This window comes from Phacochoerus africanus, chromosome 7 (assembly GCF_016906955.1).
Source record: "Phacochoerus africanus isolate WHEZ1 chromosome 7, ROS_Pafr_v1, whole genome shotgun sequence".
In the NCBI taxonomy this organism is placed as follows: domain Eukaryota; kingdom Metazoa; phylum Chordata; class Mammalia; order Artiodactyla; family Suidae; genus Phacochoerus; species Phacochoerus africanus.
Genome location: NC_062550.1, coordinates 67490306 through 67514497, shown reverse-complemented (window position 1 = coordinate 67514497; position 24192 = coordinate 67490306). Strand labels below are relative to the sequence as shown.

At 46.1% G+C, this 24192-nt stretch overlaps 1 protein-coding gene across 1 annotated transcript in view; it reads right to left on the bottom strand.

Annotated features, from left to right (window-relative positions):
* LPCAT3 (lysophosphatidylcholine acyltransferase 3) overlaps nucleotides 1-24192 on the bottom strand; it is a 38517-nt gene that overhangs the window by 5488 nt on the left and 8837 nt on the right. Inside the window, exons 2-3 of the mRNA XM_047787651.1 lie at nucleotides 734-841; nucleotides 102-208 (exon numbers count right to left, since the gene is read on the bottom strand). Coding sequence (XP_047643607.1) covers nucleotides 102-208; nucleotides 734-841 — 215 coding nt within the window. The remainder of the gene's footprint in view (nucleotides 1-101; nucleotides 209-733; nucleotides 842-24192) is intronic.

The window sequence follows — 24192 nt, the reverse complement described above, 5'->3', positions numbered from 1 at the left end:
TGAATCTCCTAGTTCACTGTATCTTCTACACCACAGTCCCCGACCTCCCCAGCCCCCAACTGCTGTAGGCCGTGACCTCCCGCCCAGGGGAAGACGGTTACCATCTGGAAGCAAAAGGTAGTGAGGACGGCAGTGATGGTGCGGCCCATCAGCCGGAGGATGAGAAACTGAAGCACGACGCACAGCAGGGAGTGATAGAGCTGGGTTCCTGGAGGCACAGGAGAGAGCAAATTTTAGCCTGTTTTTCCTGCATTTCCACTCTTCCTGAGTCTTCTAAATGCAAAGAGAATACAGAATGAAAAAACTGTGGTATTAGGATTTTTTTTTTCCCCCCCAAATAGCTTTACGTTTGGGAGGAAGGGACGGAAGTTAACTGCATAAACATAAAGGACTGTCAGGGAGTTCCTGTATTTCTGGGTGTTGGAGTTAAGGGGTGCTCCTGAGGGGACTGCCTGGGCCTGGTGGCCAGTTACAGCCACAGCAGAGAAACACGAATGGGTGCTTCTCTGCTGATGGGGTCGGATAAGGGTAACCGTTGTCAAAATGTTTTGATCTGGGAGGGGAAGGTACATTGAAAGGGGAAGTTAAGCTGTGCTGTGTTCCTGCCCCTACAAACCCTCTGCAGGCAAGCGTTACAACTTCCCTCTCCATCTAAATCTCTCTAGGAAGTTTTGTTCAGGTCTGTTCCCCTGGTCCCGGTAATCGCAGTACGCTGCTAACTCGGTTCACTCACCAAAGTTATAATAAGCAATTGAGAGGCCGGTAAAGGTGTGGAAGAGGTGGATGAGGTAGCTTTCCTTGTAGAAAAGGTAACGCCGATAAAACAAAGCCAAGGGGTAACCTGGGGGAGAAAGATCAGAAGAGGGTTACTTGTGCCTGGGGTGCTCCCAGGTTTGTGGAAGTTGATCTGGCACGAAACTCAGCCCAGAGAGGAAAAAACATACATTATATGGATGTCTACAGACAACTACCAAAAAAAGTCTCTTTGTAAATACAAATTTAAAACTGGGAAGATATTAACTTTATATTTAGGCAATACAGACTGGGTCCAAAGACTCAGTTTCATTATGGATTATTAAATATTGCTAGGAATTTTCTTGTGTTTTCCCTAAACGACACAAGGGGTTGAGGGTGCCCATTAGGCCTAGAGACACCATCTTACAGGTGAATGACTATAGAAACAAGACTAAAGAAACGGGCAGAAATTTGGCAGGCACACACCACCAGGTTAGCTGCAAGTATTGCTAACTAAGACCAGAATCAGGTACTAGAAAGTATACAGAATAACATCCAAATATTGTAAATGTTTTGCTTTTTATTTGTAATGTTTTAGGAACGGGGTTTAAGTGAACAGAATAGGGCAGATCGTAATTACCCGGAGAACTCATACGTTTAGGATAGCTAAGAGTTTATACCACTTAAAGGGTTTCAAACCTTTAGCCAACTGGAATCACTAAAACTCTTATTAATCACTTGAGATGTTTGAAATTTAAAAACACAGCACACATTACTCTGCCTCCCTAAAGTGAATATAACTGAACATTTTCGTGGTGATCGGGGTCATAGCTAGTCTAGAGTCACCACGGCTTTATGACCTACTGGGGTGCGTAGAACCCTAACAGTGCCCACACTGTCCTGCATTCTTTTTTTTTTTTTTTTGTCTTTTGTTGTTGTTGTTGCTATTTCTTGGGCCGCTCCCGTGGCATATGGAGGTTCCCAGGCTAGGGGTTGAATCGGAGCTGTAGCCACCGGCCTACGCCAGAGCCACAACAACGCGGGATCCGAGCCGCGTCTGCAACCTACACCACAGCTCACGGCAACGCCGGATCGTTAACCCACTGAGCAAGGGCAGGGACCGAACTACAACCTCATGGTTCCTAGTCGGATTCGTTAACCGCTGCGCCACGACGGGAACTCCTGTCCTGCATTCTGAGTTCTTGTATCTATTTCTTATATTTTTCTGCCCCTTTCCTTGCTCTTCAGGGATTTAGTCTTTTTTTTTGGCTGCACCCAAGGCACAGGCAAGTTCCCAGGCCAGGGATCGAACCTGAGCTGCAGCTGCGACCTAGGCCACAGCCATGGCAACACTGGATCCTTAACCGGCTGCATCATAAGGGAACTTCCCTACAGTCACTTCTTGAGATTTCAGTGTGCCTGCCAAGAATATTCTGCTTCCTTCTATTTTTTTTTCTTCATTTTTTCCCCATTTTCTCCTACTTCTAATTTACTGCAGGGCTTAGAAACCATCACTGTTTTAAAGGTGTTAAAAAAAATATGTATACAAGAGCAAGTGTCTTGTTTTCTTCTTTGTATACTTAGTGTCCAGGCCTGGCAACTGCTGTTCTGGCTACCTAAGGCCTTCTTTGCAATCTCCTGTTTTCAGGTGTATTTGGCAGGAGTGGAGGTGGGTGAGTTCCATGCAGGTGAAGTGTAATTGCACAAAGGAATGGCATGATGAGGAGATGGAGCAACTGGCAGAAAAAGAGAAAGAATGCAGCTGGCTAGGTTGCTGAGAACATTAAGAGCATAACAGAACAGCAAAGCCTGGAACGAAGCCGCCAAGGGGAGGCAGGAGCTGTGCTGGGCGAGTTGCTGTGACAACCCAGAGCTGGTTTTGAGTGTAAACACCAAACCTTGCTCCAGGCTGCTGCTCAGCAGCGCGGAGGCTTCGGAGCCTGGCTGCCCAGTCACCCCTTCAGGGACGTGCTCTCTCTGGGGAGGGGGTCATCCACAAGCTGTTTCTGAGTCTTAGTGCTTGTTTGAGGAGCAACATGGTGCAAAATGGTGACTGTGGTCACCTGAAGAATCTCTAAAAAAACAACAAAAGCAGCTCCTGGCCCACCTGCCCGCCCACCCACCCACCTGTCAGAGCCTGATCCAGTGGTCTGAGCGATTCTGGTTTGCAGCTGGGGCTAAGAGGCGCTGCCGCAGTAAACCCCAGTGCAGGGCAGCAGTGCTTACTAGTGCTGAGGATAACATCCTGAGTGTGATGACTGGGGGTTGCTGTTTTTTCCTTTCAGGCAGAGGTTTGTTTTATAAACCTGGACTGAAGTTTTTTGTTTTTGTTTTTTTTTCTTCTTTTTATATGGAAGGTCCCGGGCTAAGGGTCAAATTGGAGCTGTAGCTGCTGGCCTACACCAAAGCCACAGCAACATCAAATCTGAGCTGTGTCTTTGATGGTTCATGGCAACATTGGATCCTTAGCCTACTGAGTGGGGTCAGGGATCGAATCTGAGTGCTCATGGATACCAGTCAGGTCCATAACTTGCTAAGCCACAATGGGAACTTCTGGACTGAAGGTTTTTAAGGGCTTGTTTGGCTGCCACACTGTAACTGTTTCTTCTTTCTGATTGTTTGTTTAAAGAAGGGCCTTTCAGAAACTTAATAGCAGAGGAAGAATGATGATAGAACCTGCCCCCTGAGCCCAGGAATCCTGGATTGGAATGGGAATATTCTAAGAGCAGAAATGAGGGCATTCACAATGCTGTGACCCTACAGCAGACTGGCAGCGGGGGGCGGCGGGGGGGTGGGGGTGGTGGTGGTGCACAGAGCCTGGTCCCTGCAGGGGCTCAGGTAGACTGGAGTGTATCCAGCCCACCTCCCATCTGTCGCTGGATGTTTACTCAGATCAAGTGCCATCTGAGTCAGAAACTCAGATCTGTCAACCAGGATTGCTAGTGGAACTCCTCTCTCTCTGCACCATAATACAGACTGCTCATTAATCCTAAAGATTGTGAAGCGTCATCTGAAAATGGGCCGTTTTCATTAAAGTCTGGGAATTTCTTTGCCTCTTACTCATATCTATGTCTGGGCTCTGAGGGAATAGGATACAACCCCATTTGATCAAGCAGTGTTTCACAGGACCCTGACGAAAAGAAAATAGAGCATGTTTTGGCAGATGTGAGGGAGAAGATGGAACTGGACAGAACTGCTATGAGTTGGCTCAGCCGGGTATTGATACCAGTTTTACCAAAGGAAGAAAAACCACCTCCAACCACACCAAGAGTTGACAGAACATCCTTAGCATACAGTAGGGGTTGTCAAACATTTTGGTCTCAGCAACACTTTACATTCTTAAAAATTATTGAGGACCTCAGACAATTTTTGCTGTGTGGATACTATCTATCAATAGCTTACTCTAGAAGAAGATAATGTTAAGAAAATTAAAAGGTTTCTCTTTTTTTGGCCTGTGCCCATGGCATGTGTAAGTTCCTAGCCGGGGGTTGAACCAGCGCTGCAACTGTAACCAGAGACACAATGACAATGCCGGATCTTTAGCCTGCTGAACTACAGCAGGAGCTCCTCACCCGCTGATTTTCAGCAGAGATGTCTTTCTATATTGGGAAGATGTCAAGGTCATAGTAGTGGATACAAGTTTTCCAAAATTCTAATTTGCATTTGAAAGCTAAAAATTTATCATTGACTACAAATACTGTCAGTTGCTTTCCTTTAAGTGACAGGCTCACTTTGTACATTTTCAAGAAACTATCTCCCAAGTGTCCAGTCTAAATAACCACAGTTTGTCTGTCAGTCATTCTTTCAGGTGAAAATGGTGTCCCATGGAAAAAGAAGTCATTAATTCAACGTGCAACTCAAACCAGTGCCCAGGGCTTTGCCTTGAGACACCTCCACTTGAGGATGCAGAAGGTGTTTGATGCATGTGTCTCATTTCTTCCAAGAGAATGTTAAAAAGATGTGTACTCAGGGTTGAGATTTAATAAAATCACCGATAGTTATGTTTTATCCAGGACATTCCTTTTTTTTTTTTTTTTTTTTTTGCTGCTTAGGGCTGTACCTTCGGTATATGGAGGTTCCCAGGCTAGGGGTCGAATTGGAGCTGCAGCTGTTGGCCTACACCACAGCCACAGCCACGTCAGACCTATACCACAGTTCATGGCAACATCGGATCCTTAACCCACTGAGTGAGGCCAGGACACTGAGCTAACCCACATCCTCATGGATACTGGATACCAGCCGAGTTTGTCACCACTGAGCCATAACAGAAACTCCAGATCTAAGACATTCTTAAGTGGACCTGCCCTTGCAGGGGTGTGCACTGTGGTGGAGAGCGCAAGGAGTGGCGGTTCAGTTTGGTGCCTGTGCCTTCATTTGTGCACCCACTAGTGCAAGTGTCAACAGAGTGACAGACGCAAATCTTAGTTTTATTCTGAAAATAACTTTAAGGTTCTCAGGCACCCCAAGGGTTTCATGGACTACACCTTGAGAACTGCTGACATGAAATGATGTTTTGGCTTTTCTTCCTGATTAAAATGTCCCAGTCCAACAGTCTTTTCTTCCTTCCTACTTTTTTTTTTGCTTTTTGGGCTGCACCCAAGGCATATGGAGGTTCCCAGGCTAGGGGTCTAATTGGAGCTGGAGCTGCAGCTGCCAGCCTACACCACAGCCACAGCCACGCCATAGCAGAGCCACATCTGCGGCCTACACCACAGCTCATGCAACACCAGATCCTGAACCCATTGAGCAAGGCCAGGGATTGAACTCATGTCCTCATGGATATACTAGTCGGGTTTGTTACTGCTGAGCCATGATGCGAACTCCAGTCTTTCATTATTCTTTATGGCTGAATGATATTCCTTTGTTTGTACAGATCATACTTTGTTTTTATCCAGTCATCAGTTGATGTACATTTGGGTTGTTTCCACTTTTTGGGTATTGAGAATAAGGCTGCTATGAACATTTCTGTACAACTTCTTATGTGGCATATGTTTTCAGTTCTCTCTCAAGAGGAGTGGACCTCTTGTCTCTTTTATCCTCTGACCAGCACTTCTCAGTCAGTGGTATAGACCAGTTTTTAAAATTTCCCATCTGGTCGGAGTTCCCATCGTGGCTCAGTGGTTAGCGAATCCAACTAGGAACCATGAGGTTGTGGGTTCGATCCCTGGCCTTGCTCAGTGGGTTAAGGATCCGGTGTTGCTGTGGCTCTGGCGTAGGCTGGCGGCTACAGCTCCGATTCGACCCCTAGCCTGGGAACCTCCATATGCCGCAGGAGCGGCCCAAGAAATGGCAAAAAGACAAAAAGACAAAAAAAAAAAATTTCCCGTCTGGTTGTGGACCAATACTTTTGTAAGATACAAAGTCGCGGGCTTGGGTGAGGTGGCACTATCAAATGGCTACGCAAGTTCCGCAATGTTTACTTTTGCTCTCTGTGCTCGCTTTGAGCTGTGACTTGGCAAACGGTGGCGACAATTCAAATAGATCACACTAAGCTCTCTTTCTTTGTCTCTTTCACTGATGGCTTTTTTTCTGGCTCCTAAGTAGGGCTGACTCCCAGGTGTCAGGCCTGGTCCCCGGCTGCTCTTTGGAAACTCCATCTACTCTCATGTAACTTAGTACGATCTTTATGCCAAAGACAAATTCACATCCCTAATGCTGACTCTCAGGTTTCAGTTTCACATTTTCTATTTCCTGGCTGGGCAGCTATAGTTTGATATCTTATACCGTCCTAAATTCTGTGTAACTAAAACATGGACTTTCCCCCGAATCAGCCTCCCCTCGGCTTCTTTAGTTGATTTATGGTGTTACTATACTCCAGGTCACACAGCTGTACTCAGAGGTGTGAAGGAGTCCTCGCCTCTTCTCGTTCCTTGGTTCCCCGTATCAGTCACCAGATCCTGTTCATTCCTCCTTCCCAGTGTCTCACCACCATCTCAATCCCCTTTTTTTCTGTGCTACATTGGCAGTTAAGCTCCTTAAGCACTCAACCGTGGCCTCTTGCCATGACCTCCTAACTCATCTCTGCCTGAAGCCTCACACTCCTACAATCCTGCACCAGCGTGCACTTCCTTCCACGCCTGCTCAGAAGCCATCAATGACTCCAACCGACGACTCAACAGGGTGTCCAAGCCTAGGGTTCAAGGGCTAGCTTCTAAACTACCTGTCCCGTCAAAGCTTCCATCTCCCTGCTCCAATTAACGATGTGCTAGTTTTTGCTTAAACTTGTCCTGTGGTTTTCATCGCTAGACCTTAGGCTGTGCGGATCGCTTTGTGTGGATCTCTTCTCCAACCACCCCTCTGCCAAGTGAACTCCTATGCATTCTTGAAAACCCAGTTCTAGTGTTTCTTTTTTGTTGTTGTTGTTGTTGCTGCTATTTCTTGGGCCGTTCCCGCGGCATATGGAGGTTCCCAGGCTAGGGGTCTAATTGGAGCTGCAGCCACAGGCCTACGCCAGAGCCACAGCAATGCGGGATCCGAGCCGCGGCTGCAACCTACACCACAGCTCACGGCAACACCGGATCGTTAACCCACTGAGCAAGTGCAGGGACCGAACCCGCAACCTCATGGTTCCTAGTTGGATTCATTAACCACTGCACCACGACGGGAACTCCCTCTAGTGTTTCTTTAAGGCTACCGCAGGTCACAGCGAATTCATGGCCCTGTGTGTTATGGACTCATGCCTTAAACGCAACGCCCTTAGGACGAAGACTCTGATTTGGTAAATAAACCATTATATACCACAAACTGCCATTCTTTACATTCTTGTTTTTTTTTTTTTTTGTCTTTTCGTCTTTTCTAGGGCCACAGCACGGCATATGGAGGTTCCCAGGATAGGGGTTAAATCGGAGCTGTAGCTGCCTGCCTACACTACAGCCACAGCAACGTGGGATCCGAGCTGTGCCTGCAACCTACACCACAGCTCACGGCAACACTAGATCCTTCACCCACTGAGCAAGGCCAGGGATCAAACCCACAACCTCATGGTTCCTAGTCGGATTCATTAACCACTGAGCCATGATGGGAACTCCTACATTCTTGTTTTGGATTAAAAGTATCACATGTTCACAATCTCTTTGCCTAAGAAGCCTCCTTTATCTTTGGATCTTTCATGGTACACCATCCTGTGTAGTTCATTTTCTGACTGACCAACAGTAACTGACACTTAATAGCTGTTTGCTCTTGAGTGTGTTTCCTCATCTGTAAAATGGGGAGAGTAGCTGCCTCAAGGAGTTGTTATAAGGACCAAAGGAGAGAATGCATATAAAGTAGTTGGCCCAGCCTAAAATATTGTTAAACGGTCACAACATTATACACATGCACACATTCCCGTAAAGTTAGAGGGAGCTTGTAATGCAGGCCTTATCTGAGAAATTCTGGTGGAAGCAGGTATCAGGGCTTCTGAATCTAATCCTCATTCCGCATGACAATCAAATGACGACGACATTTCCTTCCCATCATCATTTCAAAAGAAGAGTTACAGCATATTTATTTTATAAGGATAGGGATTACGGCTTACCAAGAGTACCTTTTCTAAAATGCACGTACTATTAAATTAAGGCACCGGATGGTTAGAACACAGGCTCTGGAGTTCAGATGGATCGCAGTCTGAATCCCAGTTCTAGCTGTCACCTCAGGCTGGTTCATGAGTTAACTTTTTTGGTCCTCAGTTCCATCAGCTAAGATGAACATCTGGGTTAGGCTTTATACGTTGGGCCTGGTGCACACAAGATGCTCGATAAACATGAGAGTGCTTCAACCTCTACTTGAACAGAGCAGTGCTCAGCCATCTCATCCAGTCACATGGCTTTAAATGCCATCTGTTTGTTGATGTTTCCAAAATTTCTGGCCCTCGTCTAGGACTTTCCCTGGGACTTCACCCCGGTGTAGATGTGGTCTGGATGCATGCCTAAGGGATATCTCAAATTTAACAGGTTCCAAACTAGACTGCTGACACGCCTCCCTCACTAAGCCTGCTACTTCCCCGGCTTCCCCTTTTCAGCAAACTCACCCTTCTGCTCGCTCACAGCTGAAGCCCTACAACCTTCCCCTCCTTTCTGAACCCCCCACCGCCCCTGCAACCCAATCAGTCAGCAAACCCTGTCTGTTCGACCTTCAAAGTGAACCCAGAATTGGACCACTTCTTCCCTGCGTCCAAGTCAAGGCCACCTCTGGCCTGTGTTATTACAGTCATCGCCTGACTCATCTGCCCCAGGGCCTTCAATCTCACTCAGCAAAAGCCAAAGTCCATCGTTCAGAACCTACTAGAACCCCTCTGTCTGACCCTCTCCCACCTTTCCCTGACTCATCTCTGGCTCTGGCCTCCCTTCCTGGAATGTCAGGCAGCTGCAACCTTAGAGCCTTCACATTAATGGGTTCTTTGCCTGGAAGGCTCTTTCACAGATAAACTCAAGTCCCCCAGCATGTCAGGTTTTTACGAAAATGTCACCTGATCTATTGGTGAGGCCCACCCCTCATCATATCCAAAACTGCACTCCCTCACCCCATCTGGCCTGTTACCAACACACACTTCCTGTTCTTTCCTACTTCATTTTTCTATTTCCTCCTCAGTACTTACTACTCCCTCACATACCTATATATTCTACTTATTTATCAGTCTTTGAAGGTTATCTATTTTTTCTCTTGCTGTACCCCAGGGCCTTGTACAGGTCCTGATAGCAAAAAAGGTCTCAAAAATATTTGTTGAATGGATCAAAGAATAAAAGAATGAATGAACAAATACCCTGTATTCGAGGCAGTCGATAAAATATTTATCAAGCATCCATTAGGTGGTCAGCAACGCATTAGGCCAAAGGAGAATACGGTAGAGTTGTGAGAGGTGCTCTTAAACTCTTAAAAAGCTTTCTGGGGAGAAAAGACTATCAAGCAATGAAGTTCTATAAATGCTGATTGTATGGAACAGCCCATGTGGCAGAGGTTAGAGAAGGGAGAGATGAATAATGAACAGAGCTGTAAGGATGAGGAGAGGAGGAATAAGGAAAGGGCATTCCGAGGGAGAAGAATGATGCACCAACGCACAGAGGCAGGAAAGAACATGAACGGTCGCTGCATAGACGAGGACAAATTAAAGTTGGTTAAGACCCGGCTAACTCCAGGGGGGAGAACAGCGTAACATAAGGGATGGGAAGGTTTGGACAAGCTGGCAGGGTCTGAAACTGATAAAAGAGGGGAAAAACAGGGAGTTCCCGTCGTGGCGCAGTGGTTAACGAATCCGACTAGGAACCATGAGGTTGCGGGTTCGGTCCCTGCCCTTGCTCAGTGGGTTAACGATCCGGCGTTGCCGTGAGCTGTGGTGTAGGTTGCAGACGCGGCTCGGATCCCGCGTTGCTGTGGCTCTGGCGTAGGCCGGTGGCTACAGCTCCGATTGGACCCCTAGCCTGGGAACCTCCATATGCCGCGGGAGCGACCCAAGAAATAGCAACAACAACAACAAAAAAGACAAAAGACAAAAAAAAAAAAGAGGGGAAAAACAATCAGTAGGATTAAGTGGAGATGGGGGATGACAGACAAGGACAAATTAAAGATGGTTAAGCCCTTGGAGTTCCTACGGTGCTGAAGTGGGTTAAAATCTCACTGCACTGGATGAGGTGGATGTGGAGGTTCAGGTTCGACCTCTGGCCTGGTGCCGTGGGTTAAAGAATCTGGTGGTGTTGCAGCTGTGGCTCTGATTCAATCCCTGGCCTGGGAGCTTCCATATGCCTCAGGTGTGGCCATTAAAAAAAAAAAGTTAAAAAAAAAAAAGGAGTTCCTGTTGTGGCTCAGTGTTTAACGAATCCGACTAGGAACCATGAGATTGTGGGTTCGATCCCTGGCCTCGCTCAGTGGGTTAAGGATCCAGCACTGCCATGAGCTGTGGTGTAGGTCACAGATGTGGCTTGGATCCTGTGTGGCTGTGGCTCTGGTGTAGGCCGGTGGCTGTAGCTCTGATTAGACCCCTAGTCTGGGAACCTCCACATGTCAAGGGAGCGGCCCTAGAAAAGACAAAAAAAAAAAAAAGATAGTTAAGCTCGTGCAATGGTTTTTTAAGCTTCATTTTGATGGAACAGCCCCTGAAAGAATTCTGAAAAACCACATATTCCTTCTTACATTTTGTAAGTTACCATCTAATGTTTTTAAGTTTAATAGCAAATGATATGTGTTTTAAATTATTTATTTATTTTTTCAGGGCCGCACTCACAGCATATGGAGGTTCCCAGGCTAGGGGTCAAATTGGAGCTACAACTGCGGGCACAACCACGGCAACGCCAGATCCGAGCTGCGTCTGCGACCAACACCATGGTTCACGGCAACACTGGATCCTTAACCCACTGAGTGAGGCCAGGGATCAAACCTGCAACCTCATGGCTCCTAGTCAGATTTGCTTCCACTGCGCCACGACGAGAACTCTGATATGAGTTTTTTAAAATGCACAGTGAAGATGTGCTTTAAGTACATACGGAAGATATCTGCCATGTAATCTAAATGGCAAATGACCAATCAGCTTTATTGCTTACTTTTTGTCAAAAGAAGTCTAAGGTCACTTTTTTTCTTTTTTTTAAAGGGCTGCACCCATGGTATATGGAAGTCCCTAGGCTAGGGGTGGAATCGGAGCTGCAGCTGCCAGCCTATGCCACAGCCACATGGGATCTGAGCCACATCTGCCACCTATACCACAGCTCACGGGAACGCTGGATCCTTGACCCACTGAGTGGGGCCAGGGATCAGATCCTCATCCTCATGGATACTAGTTGGGTTCTTAACCTCCTGAGCCACAAGAACTCCTAAATTCATTTTTAAATTCAAATAAACAAGTTAATGCTTCCCCCTCATGACAACCATCTCGTTCCTTCTAAGATGGGTTGATAAGGAGTTCCCGTCGTGGCGCAGTGGTTAACGAATCCGAGTAGGAACCATGAGGTTGCGGGTTCGGTCCCTGCCCTTGCTCAGTGGGTTAAAGGATCTGGCGTTGTCGTGAGCTGTGGTGTAGGTTGCAGACGCGGCTCGGATCCCACGTTGCTGTGGCTCTGGTGTAGGCTGGTGGCTACAGCTCCGATTCGACCCCTAGCCTGGGAACCTCCATATGCCGAGGGAGCGGCCCAAGAAATGGCAGAAAGACAAAAAAAAAAAAAAAATAAGATGGGTTGATAAGACAGAGTTTGCCCCCAGTTTGTCAACTGGATTAAACGAAGGGCTGTTCCTCTTAGTTTGAGTTTTGGCTCCTGTGAAATGTTTACCCTGGGGCGACCCACCAGGCCTTTCTCCTTTTTTAAGGCTGGTGCTGAGTGACCCTAACAGAACCTTCAGAGCAAACATCCTCAAGCACAATTTTTTTTTGTCTTTTTTTGCCTTTTCTAGGGCTGCTCCCACAGCGCAGCGTATGGAGGTTCCCAGGCTAGGGGTCCAATCGGAGGTGTAGCCGCTGGCCGATGCCACAGCCACAGCCACAGCCACGTCAGATCTGAGCTGTGTCTGCAACCTACACTACAGCTCAAGGCAATGCCGGATCCTTAACCCACTGAGCAAGGCCAGGGATCGAACTCGCAACCTCGTGGTTCCTAGTCGGATTTTTTAATGCCTGAACCATGAAGGGAACTCCATCAAGCACAGTTTTAGAAAAGAATACATTTGGAAACTGAAAATCTGGAAATGGATTCCCTCATCCGTGTCCATATATCTCTGTGTGCCACTATGGTGTACAGTCCCAACGGGAAGGCCATTGGCCTCAAGGCACCAGGTCAGAAGGTGGGGCCACTGACAGACACACAGATCAGAGGAGAAAGCCGGCTCTCCTGGCAACCCCTGAAGCCAGGAATAAAGATAAGCTCTTTCAGGGAGAGACCACAAAAGAAGGGCAGGCCTAGAGGGCTGGGTCCTGGAAAATGCCTGTATTTAAGGGAGTGCAAGCAGAAGAAACAGATCACAAGGAGGTAAATCAGGAGCACACCCTTGGGAGAATGGAGGAAAGACGTTTAATAACACCAAATGTCACGGAGCCTAATGGGGGTGAGAAGGACGTTCACAGTGAGCTTGTCAGTCACCCTGAAATAGTGCAGCACGAGTGAGTGGAGGCCAGGACACGGGGCCAGCTAAGCAGGGGAGGGTGGGTGAAGAGGAAATGCAGGCTGGACCTGGAGGCCAGGCGTTCAAGAAGCCTGGCGGTAAAAGACTTCAGCCACTGCGGGAAGGGGAACATTTCTGAGATGGACGAGCTCTATCCATGTGTGTTTCAAGGAAGAGGAAAAGCAGTACAGTGGAAAAGGACAGTATCTGTGCCCTGGGAAGAAAGATTTACCTTAGAAGGAGGGAAAAGACTCTGGCTCTTCCCGAGGCTGGAGAGGGAGGCAACGAGGCTGACAGAGAAATGTGGAAGGCAGGTGAGCCACTGGAGGAACAGACCCTTCCTCTCCTCAGTGAAATGGGTGATGCGGCGGCCACGTTCAAGGAGCAGAATGAGACCGGGGCTGGAGGGACCGGAGTCCATCCCCAGGGAACCCATCAACCAGAGATGAGTCTATTTTTGGAAAGGTTACTGAAAACAAAAGTGGGCAATTTCTCAGCTATGGAACACACTTCTTTCTTTAGAAGCTGAGGTAACTAAGAGCAAGGCAGAGAGCTCTGACTTCTGATTTAATACATTGCTGCCAATTTCCGTGTCTCGTTGTCTAAATGTGAGCAATTGATGGGAGCTGGGAGGCAAGTGTGGCCTACCCACTTTACTAGAAGTGCTGGAGGAAGACTTTTCAAGTAATTTAACTGTTAAGTAACTTGATTAAATTAAAACAAAGAAATTATGGAGTTCCTGTCGTGGCTCAGGGGTTAACAAATCCAACTAGGAACTATGAGGTTGCAGGTTCGATCCCTGGCCTCGCTCAGTGGGTTAAGGATCAGCATTGCTGTGAGTGGCTCGGATCTGGTGTTGCTGTGGCTGTGGTGCAGGCCAGCAGCTGTAGCTCCAATCTGGGACCCTCCATATGCCACTGGTGTGGCCCTAGAAAAGACAAAACAGACAAACAAAAAACAAATAAATTATACAAAAATGGAATGCTGAGTTGCTTTGTGTTTTAGATATAATATCAGCCTTCGGGCGACATCTCTGTTTTGTTTTTGGCTGCACCCATGGCACGAGGAAGTTCCTGGGGCCAGGGATTGAACCAGAGCAGTGACCTGAACCACTGCAGTGATAATGCTGGATCCTTAACCTGCCGCACCACATGAGAACGTCAACATTTCTTCTTCTTCTTCTTTTTTTTTTTTTGCTTTTTAGGGCCGCACCTGTGGCATATGGATGTTCCCAGGCTAGGGGTTCAATGGGCGCTACAGCTGCCATTCTATGCCACAGCCACAGCAACACGGGATCTGAGCCATGTCTGCGACCTACACCACAGCTCATGGTAATGTCGGATACTTAACCCACTGAGTGAGGCCAGGGATCGAACATGAATCCTCAAAGATACTAGTTGGAGTCATTAGCGCTGGGCCATAACGGGAACTCCTATTTTCATTTTATGAATACAATTATATGAAATGAATCAAAGCAGTTATCTAACCTGTATTGACCGGTAGTAACTGAAGAAGCTGGATCCAAGCACGACTCAGCCACTCAGCACACTCCCCACTTCACTGCTCCCTATTGCACAGGCCCTCAGCCCCACCCCTCCAGCCCTTGCCCTATCCCTGTGCTGCTGCTTCTAGCTACTTCTCGTTTGCAGTCAACCGCCTAAGATCGTGGTCTAAATATTTATGACAAGCTCTGGAATTTTTACTTTCCCTCTTAAGATTAAGAAACTAAAAAATCCTGATTAACTCAAGCAGATCACAGCCATACCCCCCACCCCATTCTCTTGCTTGTGGTTGATTAGTGGACAAGCATATGATCATGTTCTAGCCATACGAGGGCAAGTCCTGGGTCTTCATGGAAATGGTGTCTTGCTCTTAGAAAGGAACACGGAAGGATTATAATGAATTAATGATACAGCATTCACGTTAAAGATTAGCTCTCTGGAGAGAGTGGGAAGGGAGAGAAATGTGATTGGAAAGATTTACCAATTTAATTAAGTCCTGTTTTCTTAAAATGATTAGTAAGTTATATGAACATTATTAATTTTGCTATTCTTTGAACCTAATATATACATTACATGTAAATTCTATGTAGTAAAATAAAATACTTAAAAAAAAAAAAAGAGGAATCTTGGGGGAGTTCCCATTATGGTACAGCGGAAACAAACCCAGTTAGGAACCATGAGGCTGCTGGTTTGATTCCTGGCCTCACTCAGTGGGTTCAGGATCTGGTGTTGCCCTGTGCTGTGGTGTAGGTTGCAGACGCAGCTGGGATCTGGCGTTGCTGTGGCTGTGGTGTAGGCTGGCAGCTGCAGCTCCAATTCGACCCTTAGCCTGTGAACCTCCATATGCTGCAGGTGCGGCCCTAAAAAGGAATCTTGGTTTAACCCATCACCTCTATTTCCTGTCTACCCACTTCTTCCTTGACCTTCAGCAACGTGGAAACATACCCACAGTCCAGGCCAACATACCCTCACGTCTTGTGAGACAATCTGGTTCAGAGGGTCAACGGGCTCCTTAGAGTAAAGTGCCTGAAACTCATCTCAAACTCCAAATTCTTGCTTATAGTCAGAGATAAAAGGATGGGAGACAGAAGATCTCAAAAAAGCTATGTCTGTCCCTCTCTTAGGGACTGTCTACTAACAAGATTATGGTGACTCTGGAATTTCTAGTTAAAAGAAGTGGTTGGAAAAACCTTAGTCTCATCCTTATATCATCTGGATGTTGAAATTTTTCTAGACTATGAAATATTAATCAGGTAATAGGTATTTTGCTTTGGGCAACTGGAAGGCCACTTTCAGGATCAAATTTCAGTTCAATTTCCCAAGAATCACAGACTAGAATATAAAATAGGACTGCCTTTGGGAGTTCCTGCCATGGCTCAGCGACTAGTATCCATGAGGCCAGGGGTTAGATTCCTGGCCTTGCTCTGGGTCAGGGATCTGGTGTTGCCATGAGCTGTGGCTCGGGTCACAAACTTAGCTGGGATCTTTTGTTGTAGTGGCTGTGGTGTGTAGGCCAGCAGCTGCAACTCCAATTTCCAATTCAACCTACAGCCTGGGAACTTGCATATGCCACAGGTGTGGGCCTAAAAAGACCAAAAAAAAAAAAAAAAAAAACTACCTTTGAACATGGAGTATTTGTAATTTACAAATTTTATTTTTTTAGGGCCATACCTGTGGCATATGGAAGGGGTCAAATCAGAGCTGCAGCTGCTGGCCTACACCACAGTGATGCCACATCTGAACCACGTCTGCAACCTACACCACAACTCACGGCAATGCCGAATCCTTAACCCACTGAGCAAGGCCAGGGCTTGAACCCAGCTCCTCATGGATACTGGGCAGGTTTGTTTCCCCTGAGCCACAATGGGAACTCCCTATCAAATATATTCCCTTAATAATTTTATCATTATTCTTTCTTCTTGTGAAGATCTGCCACTCAAAATTTTTGTTCTTTCCTTCCACCAAGTGGAGACTCCTCATGCTAGAGAACTAGACAGAGAAAAGGAAGACAGACAGAAAGAGGAAGGAGAGATCAGCCCTGCGTGACACTGTCTCTTTTCGGTGGTAGGCAGCGATGAAGCACTTGAGGCTGAGCACTGAGTTACTCATCACTCCGCCACGTGGAAGAGCCCTTGGAGAGCTTGGACGCTGAGGTGTGGATGAAGCTCACCTTTGGAATTTGTTCACAAGCGATCTTTCGTTTCGGTTCACCAGATGAATTCTCGATAATGGTAATGGGCAAGGTGACAACACAACTGCCACTCCGACAATTTCCTGTGTCTTGGGCTGAGTCACAGGCTGAATAGTTACTCATAGGATACAAAATCTTCGAACCCAAGAAACCTTAGAAATCGCGGGCTCCAAACCCTTCATTAGATAGATAAGACACTAAGGCCTAACGGGGATAGCTGGCATGCCTGAGGTTAAGAGAGAAGAGCTCAACTTAGAACCTACATCACTTGATTTCCATGCTGATATTCCTTTTTTTTTTTTCTTTTTTTGCCTTTTCTAGGGCCGCTCCCACAGCACATGGAGGTTCCCAGGCTAGGGGTCGAAATGGAGCTGTAGCCACTGGCCTATACCAGAGCCACAGCAACTCACGATCCAAGCCGCATCTGCGACCTACGCCACAGCTCACGGCAATGCTGGATCCTTAACCCACTGAGCAAGGCCAAGGATTGAACCTGCAACCTCATGGTTCCTAGTCGGATTCATTAACCACTGAGCCACAACGGGAACGCCTCCATGCTGATATTCTTGCCACATGCCTTGGTACCTGGCAATGACCTGCGAGTGAATCACAAATAACCAGCTGCGTGCTTCTAAAGCTATAGGTCTATAGTCTCTGGTTTCTCAATAACAACCTATATTCAAGCACCTGTTCATGGACACGTGCAGGCCCATGTTTATGTCTGCTTATTGTCCCATCTAAAACATTCAAAAACTAATGCTAAATATGGGTGCTCTCCCACACTTTCTCTCTTAATCAATTCTTGGGGCCTCCCCGTTCCTACCCTCATACATTGCAGTAAGAATACAGCAATTCATTTTTGAAAGCTGCCTCCAGCTGAGGAGCTCAAACATTTTGACAGCTGTGGTACAGGGTTCAGGGAAACTGGGACAAGTGAGCAAAATGTCCTGGAAATAAGCAGAGGGAGGGGACATTTTAAGGGTAAACTAGTAAATTGCTGTGGCCTGTGCAAAAGAAAGGGTGGGTATGAAAGTTAAGAAATACTAGTTTTTTAAGTCACTTAACCCAACCAAACAACCTAAACCTGAACTGCCCCCAAATCCCACCCAAAGTCTTCAATTTCTCCACTTAAGTCAAGTGCTCTTAGTAATTGACAAGCATGGCCTTCTTAAGCTTAGTGCCAGTGCTGGAGTTCCCACTGTGGAACAGGAGGTCAAGGCTCCATCACTGTCTCTGCAGTGGCTTGGGTTCAACCTCTGGCCTGGTGCACTGGGTTAAAGGATCCGGCGTTGCTGCAGCTGTGGCTCAGACTTGATCCCTGGCCTAGGAACTTCCATATGTCGTGGGTGAAGCCAAAAAAGAAAAAAAAAAAAAAAAAAAAAGCTGAGTGCCTGTGACACACATGTCACATGCTGGCAAACTGGTGGACAAAAGCTGAAAAGTTATGATAAGACAGCAGACTGACCCTGAAACCACCAATTCCCTGTCACCCTACAGGAAAGAGACACAGGGGCTCACTGGCTTCTGAGCCCAGGAAGTCAGTCACCCTCCAGTGGCCAGCCCTTGGGAGTACTTCAGGCCTGATTAGAGGACAAAAGAGATGCTCAGAACACTGTCCTTATGTGTGAACATCTGGATTACTGGATATTTCTGTACTACTGCGACCATTGTTCAAATGGTCGTAGTTATTTTGTTACTTTAGATAATATTTTTCCCAAAAATTATACTACAAAACTTTAGACTGAGAGAATGTCAAGGCTAAAAGAGGCTGTTTTAGCATTTCTTCCTGTTAGGGGAACAGAGACAACAGATGCTGACTGACTTTGAGGGACTTTAAGACACAGAAATGCCTTTTCTTTTTCTTCTGTCTTTTTGCCATTTCTTGGGCTGCTCCACGTGGCATATGGAGACTCCCAGGCTAGGGGTCCAATAGGAGCTATAGCTGCCGGCCTACGCCACAGCCACAGCAATGCGGGATCCGAGCCGCGTCGGCAACCTACACCACAGCTCATGGCAACACTGGATCCTTAACCCACTGAGCAAGGCCGGGGATTGAAGTCGCAACCTCATAGTTCCTAGTCGGATTTGTTAACCACTGAGCCACGATAGGAACTCTGGAAATGCCTTTTCTAGCAAAGATAAACGGAACCTCTGTTGCCTATACTCAGTGCATTTTATCACATTTTAATTCTTTGTAAGTTAGTAAACCACATGGTGGCAACTTCCAGCCAGATTATCTGATTCTAGCTAGAATATCCCCAAACTCAGGAATCAAGAGTAATTGAGTAAAGAAACTCAGCTCTGCTGCTTGGGCAGATCACTTAGATTCTTTCTACCTTAATTTCTTCATCTCTAAAACTGGGATGTAAAGAAAAGAATGCTGCCCAGCTCGATAAGGATCAAGTCACCAGCCACTGCAGTCACCCAGAGGGGAAGTCAGGATGGAGAAAAAAACCGGAAGGATTCTGTGCTTTGAATATTGGTCCAAGATGGTTAAGATGTATACCTAAGGAATAGTTTCGGTGAGCCCAGATTCTTGCATCTTTCCATACACAGAAAAGCACTGAAGTCATTAACTTAAGATGTCTGTTCTTTGTGATTAGCAGTTATCTTACAAAGCTCGACTACATGGTTTTTTTCCCAGCAAAAAATTCACATATAGGAGTTCCTATTGTGGTGCAGTGGTTAATGAATCTGACTAGGAACCACGAGGTTGCGGGTTCGATCCTTGGCCTTGCTCAGTGGGTTAAGGATCTGGCGTTGCTGTGAGCTGTGGTGTAGGTTGCAGATGTGGCTCGGATCCTGCATTGCTGCAGTTCTGGTGTAGGCAGGTGGCTACAGCTCCAATTCGACCCCTAGCCTGGGAACCTCCATGTGCCGTGGGAGCAGCCCTAGAAATGGCAAAAAGACAAAAAACAAAAACAAAAACAAAAAAACCGTCTGTAAAAGCATCATACATGTAGTTCCTTGAGGCCACTTAAAAATGTTTACATATGGGCAAATATTTTATATAAGCTTATCTATACCTAATTTTTAAAAACTTGAGTATTCTTTTAACCAACTTTAAATATAAAAATCTCAGACTCAGGTTTCTAACCCAGGGGTTGGAAATTCTGGCCTTCACCCACCTCCATCTGATTTAACTAAATTAAGCCTTTAGCAAGTTTCAGAAATAAAGGTCTGAGTTGCACCCAGTACAGGAAGTATCGGATGTACCGGAAGTTAACCAAGCTTCAGTCTGAGGCCCTGCATCTGCACAGGCCCCTTGAAGGCCTGGGGGGTTAGGGGTGGGGTGGAGGTGGAGCTAGCAACATTTCACATGGTCATACATTTTTATAAAATTCTTAAGATATGTTTGTATTCTTTTTCTTAAAGAAGGTGACCAAGACTACAGAAGCTTCGGGTCCCACAAATTCTAGATTATTTATAAAACAGTCAACCACTACAACAAAGCTGGATGTTCACCAGAAGTTCTGCTACTCCCAGAATTCTGTGGGCACAGGGCTTCATCCAAGGTCTTCCAAATAACAGGCATAGTCCTCAAAGTAGCTCTAGTGGGGGTTTGGGGTTGGGGGCAGCAGTGTTGGTGGCAGTAGGGTCCTGGTTCAGTGGCTGCCTCAGGTCTGGGAGGGGTGAGGCTGAGAAGGCTTGGACAGGATTGTGGCTGGTCAACAGGGAGGGCCAGCTGGGACCTGGGATGCCAGGACTGGGAAGCACGTTTTGGTCTGGACTTTGGGCTACACTGTCAGCCCTAGATCAGTGTGTGGAGGAAGGCGGCATCACACTACACAGAACGGCGCTTCTTCCTTCATTAGCATTTTTACATACAGTGGTTGAGGCTAGTGAGGCCAGGCTGGAATGCAGCCAGAATTTGGGCAGACCGGAAGGGAAGGGAAGGGAGTGGGGCCCTGGTGGTGGGAGGGGAGGCGAAGGATCCCTTATTTAGATGTGGAGGCTGAGTATTTGAGACTGTGGGGTTACCTGCTTAAGTCCAGGGGCAGAAGGATCGCAGAAGTCACCTAGCAGCGATGTTTATCAGCTGGGAACAGGCTCTCTGGAGGTCTAGGGAGAGGAGCAGGGGATGGGCCAGGCCTTCAGGGCCACAGAACTCCACCTTCTCTGCTCTCTGACCTGTCAGTTCCTCCTCTCACTTCCTATCTTTCTTTTGTGCCCTTTCTGTTAAGTCTCCTCCTCTTCTTTCCCTTATAGACCTAAAGTGTTTTATCCCCTCATTTGTTATGCTTTTTTGGATTTCACACTTTACGGTTCTCTCTTAAAAATTTCTAACCAGTGTGTGGTAACCTGGGGTCCCCCCCCTGCCCCCTGCTGCTTTTAATGTACGGCACTGGTTTTCAGTGAGAAATGGTCCTTCATTGCTGTTGTGACTTGATCTGGCCTAGGGTTGCCCTGCCACGCTGCCAAGTGGCTAATTAGCTGCTCTTCCTCTAACCTTCCCAAATACTTGTCAGGATAATTTCTCGCTAGTGTCAGAGGTGCCAAATCTGGGCTTTGTAAATACAAACAAGGTAGGTGAGACTTTTCTCAGCAGGTATTCCAGCAAGTGAAACAATAACTCTTTAACCAGCTAAGATTCTAACAGGAAAAAAGATAACAGCTTCACACCCTCTAATTGTCCTTATGAATGTGAATGGGTGTAACTATTTGCTGAGTTCTCTTTCTCTACCTTTGTAATCAGGCAAGGTCACTCTTCATTCATAAAGTGGGCAAACATCCCCACTACCCAATGCCAGAAGACTTTCATCACCCTAACAAGAAACCCCAAGCCTCAATTCAACCCTCCTCTCATCCTCTGGCAACCGTCAATCTATTTTCCGTCTTTATGGATTTGCTTATTCTGGGCACTTCATACACTCTGTGGCTATTTGTGTCTTCTTGCACTTAGCACCGTGTTTTTTGAAGTGCATCCATGTTGTAGGAGGTATCAGTACTTCCTGCCTTTTTACAGCTGAATATTCCATTGCATGAACAGAATATTTTGTTTATCCATTCATCAGTTGGGTTGTTTCCACTTTTTGGCTAGTATAATAATGTACATTGGTGTACAAGTTTTTGTGTGAACATCTGCTTTCAGTTCTTTTTTTTTACTTTTTAGAGCCATACCTGAAGCATATGGAAGTTCCCAGGCTAGGGGTTGAATGGGAGCTACAGCTGCCGCCTATGGCACAGCAACACCAGATCTGAGCTGCAACTGCGCCTCACGCTACCGCTCACAGCTTGTTGTCACTGAGCCACAATGGGAGCTCCTATAGTATCTTTTGATACACAAAAGTTTTTAATTTTATGAAGTTCACTTTATCTCTGACCATCCATGCTAGAAATGATCTTCTATATAAGCATCTCAATCTTCCTTGAAGGTTTGGGAAGAATTCAAAACAATGAAAAAATTATATTGTTTAGGATGTAATAAAACTATCCACACTTTAAAAAAATATAAAACAAGAGGTTAAGACTTGAAGAAATTTGGAGCGTCTGGTGAGATGACCCAGGTCCCCATAATCACGTTAGGCTCTTAGTATAAATAATACAAATGCATGCTATAAAGGAGTTCCTACATTTTGTTTTTGTTTCCTACTCTCAGAAGAACTAAAGAAGAATTAAAAAGTGGAGTCAGGGAATTCCCATCATGTCTCAGTGGTTAACAACCCCAACTAGGAACCACGAGGTTGCAGGTTCAATCCCTGGCCTTGCTCAGTGGGTAAGGATTCAGCGTTGCTGTGAGCTGTGGTGTAGGTCACAGATGCGGCTCGGATCCCGTGTTGCTGTGGCTGTGGTGTAGGCTGGCTGCTACAGCTCTGATTCGACCCCTGGCCTGGGAACCTCCATATGCCGCCAAGTGCAGCCCTAGAAAAGACAAAAAAAAAAAACAGAAAAACACACAAAAAAAACAAAAAAAACGGGGGCAGGGGGGAACGACTCGAATTATCCTTTAGCTAAAGAATGAGGGCTTCTAGCAGCCTTTATGGTTGCCCAGTTTTAGTCAGGGCCCTGTATATTTATTCCGACTCTAAGCAATCTCTCCCACTTCTGTCTGAGGTATATGCCATAGGGGCCTTAAAGGGCACTGTTCCAGTTGGCCTCTGCTTTCTGGCTTTGCTAAGAGAAGTTTTGTATTTATGGACAGTAATCCAGAGTGGTGTCCAAGTCTATCTGAGTTTAGAATTGCCATCACAGCAGAAACTGAAAACCTCAAGAGCTATGAGCCATTTAGCACATCTACACAGATGTCATTTCTCATTCGAGCACATACAAATCCACAGTGGTCAGAATGTAGCCTCCTGGGATCTCATATCCTCCTCAGGTGTGCAAACAATATATGCACATGAGTCCTCTAATTTTTTTTTTTTATAGTGATTTTTTTTTTTTGCTTTTTAGGGCCACATTTACAGCACATGGAGGATCCCAGGAGAAGCACTGAATCAGAGCTGTAAGTAACTACTGGTCTCTGCCACAGCTAGAGCAACGCGGGATCTGAGCTGCATCTGCAACCTACGCCACAGCTCACAGTTAACACCAGATCCTTCACCCACTGAACGAGGCCAGTGATCGAACCCGCATCCTCACGGATCCTAGTAGGGTTCCTTAACTACGGAGCCATGACGGGAACTCCTATAGTGAATTCTTAATTGCCTGCAAAATTACTACCTCACCATTCATAATTTTGAATACCAGGTATGACCATGTATGCTTTTCTTATCAAAATGCCATAGCAACATGAATATTTGATACTAAAAAGCTTTTTTTTAATTGACAAAAGCTTTTTGTTTTAAATTTAACCTTAGCCTATAGTTAGCGTGGGGCTCTTAAACCGTCTATTTGATGACTTCATGTGAGTCATGAAAAGAACCTGGGTCTGATCATTTCTGGGCTGACCTTCTACCTGATTTTGGACAAACTATCCCTACAGTTTGAATGCAGTGACATTTCCATCAGAAGCCTCTGTTATTAACGATAATATACATATGGTTCTTAGACAGAATCCTCCATTCAAGGTGACCAGAGTGATGACGCTCACCTATCTCCAAAGCCACTGCTCGAATAGGGAGGAACTTAGATTAAAAAAGCAATCCATTTTAAGCAAAAAGGAAATTCTCATTCAGAAATTACTTACCCTTATCTTTAGAGTCTCCCTTGCTCTCCCCTCTCATTTTGAAAATAGGGAGAAATAAAGACACATACAACATCTTTCGGGCTACACACATTACTGTTAGATAGGCTTTAAGGTCTCTAGGGAGGATTACGGCTTCACCAAGAGCACTCCACGTGGGCCCTAAATCTCCTGGCCTTTGACTTCAGCAACTGCTAAGAAAATGTCAACACACACGCACACCATACCTTAAAAACTCTGCCTGAGAAGAACGGCTTTCCCTGGCAGTTGCAACAAGGGCACCTAATTTTTGTTAGAGCTGCAGGTCACAACAGACCGTGTAGATAATGAAGATAGTTATGATAATGAAGATGCGTATGACATAATAACATCATTATTATAATGACATTAATCATATGATTCAACGATACTGTTTGAAGAATAAAGAGAGAGGTCAGCAAATGGGGCAAACTAAGCCATAAAGAATCGAAGAGCATTTTGTTTATTCCAAAGGGTGCGGGATACAATGACATTTCCAAAAGTTTAGGGAACTGTTGGGACATGAAGTATTACAAAACAGAGACCTGCAGCCAGGGTAAACC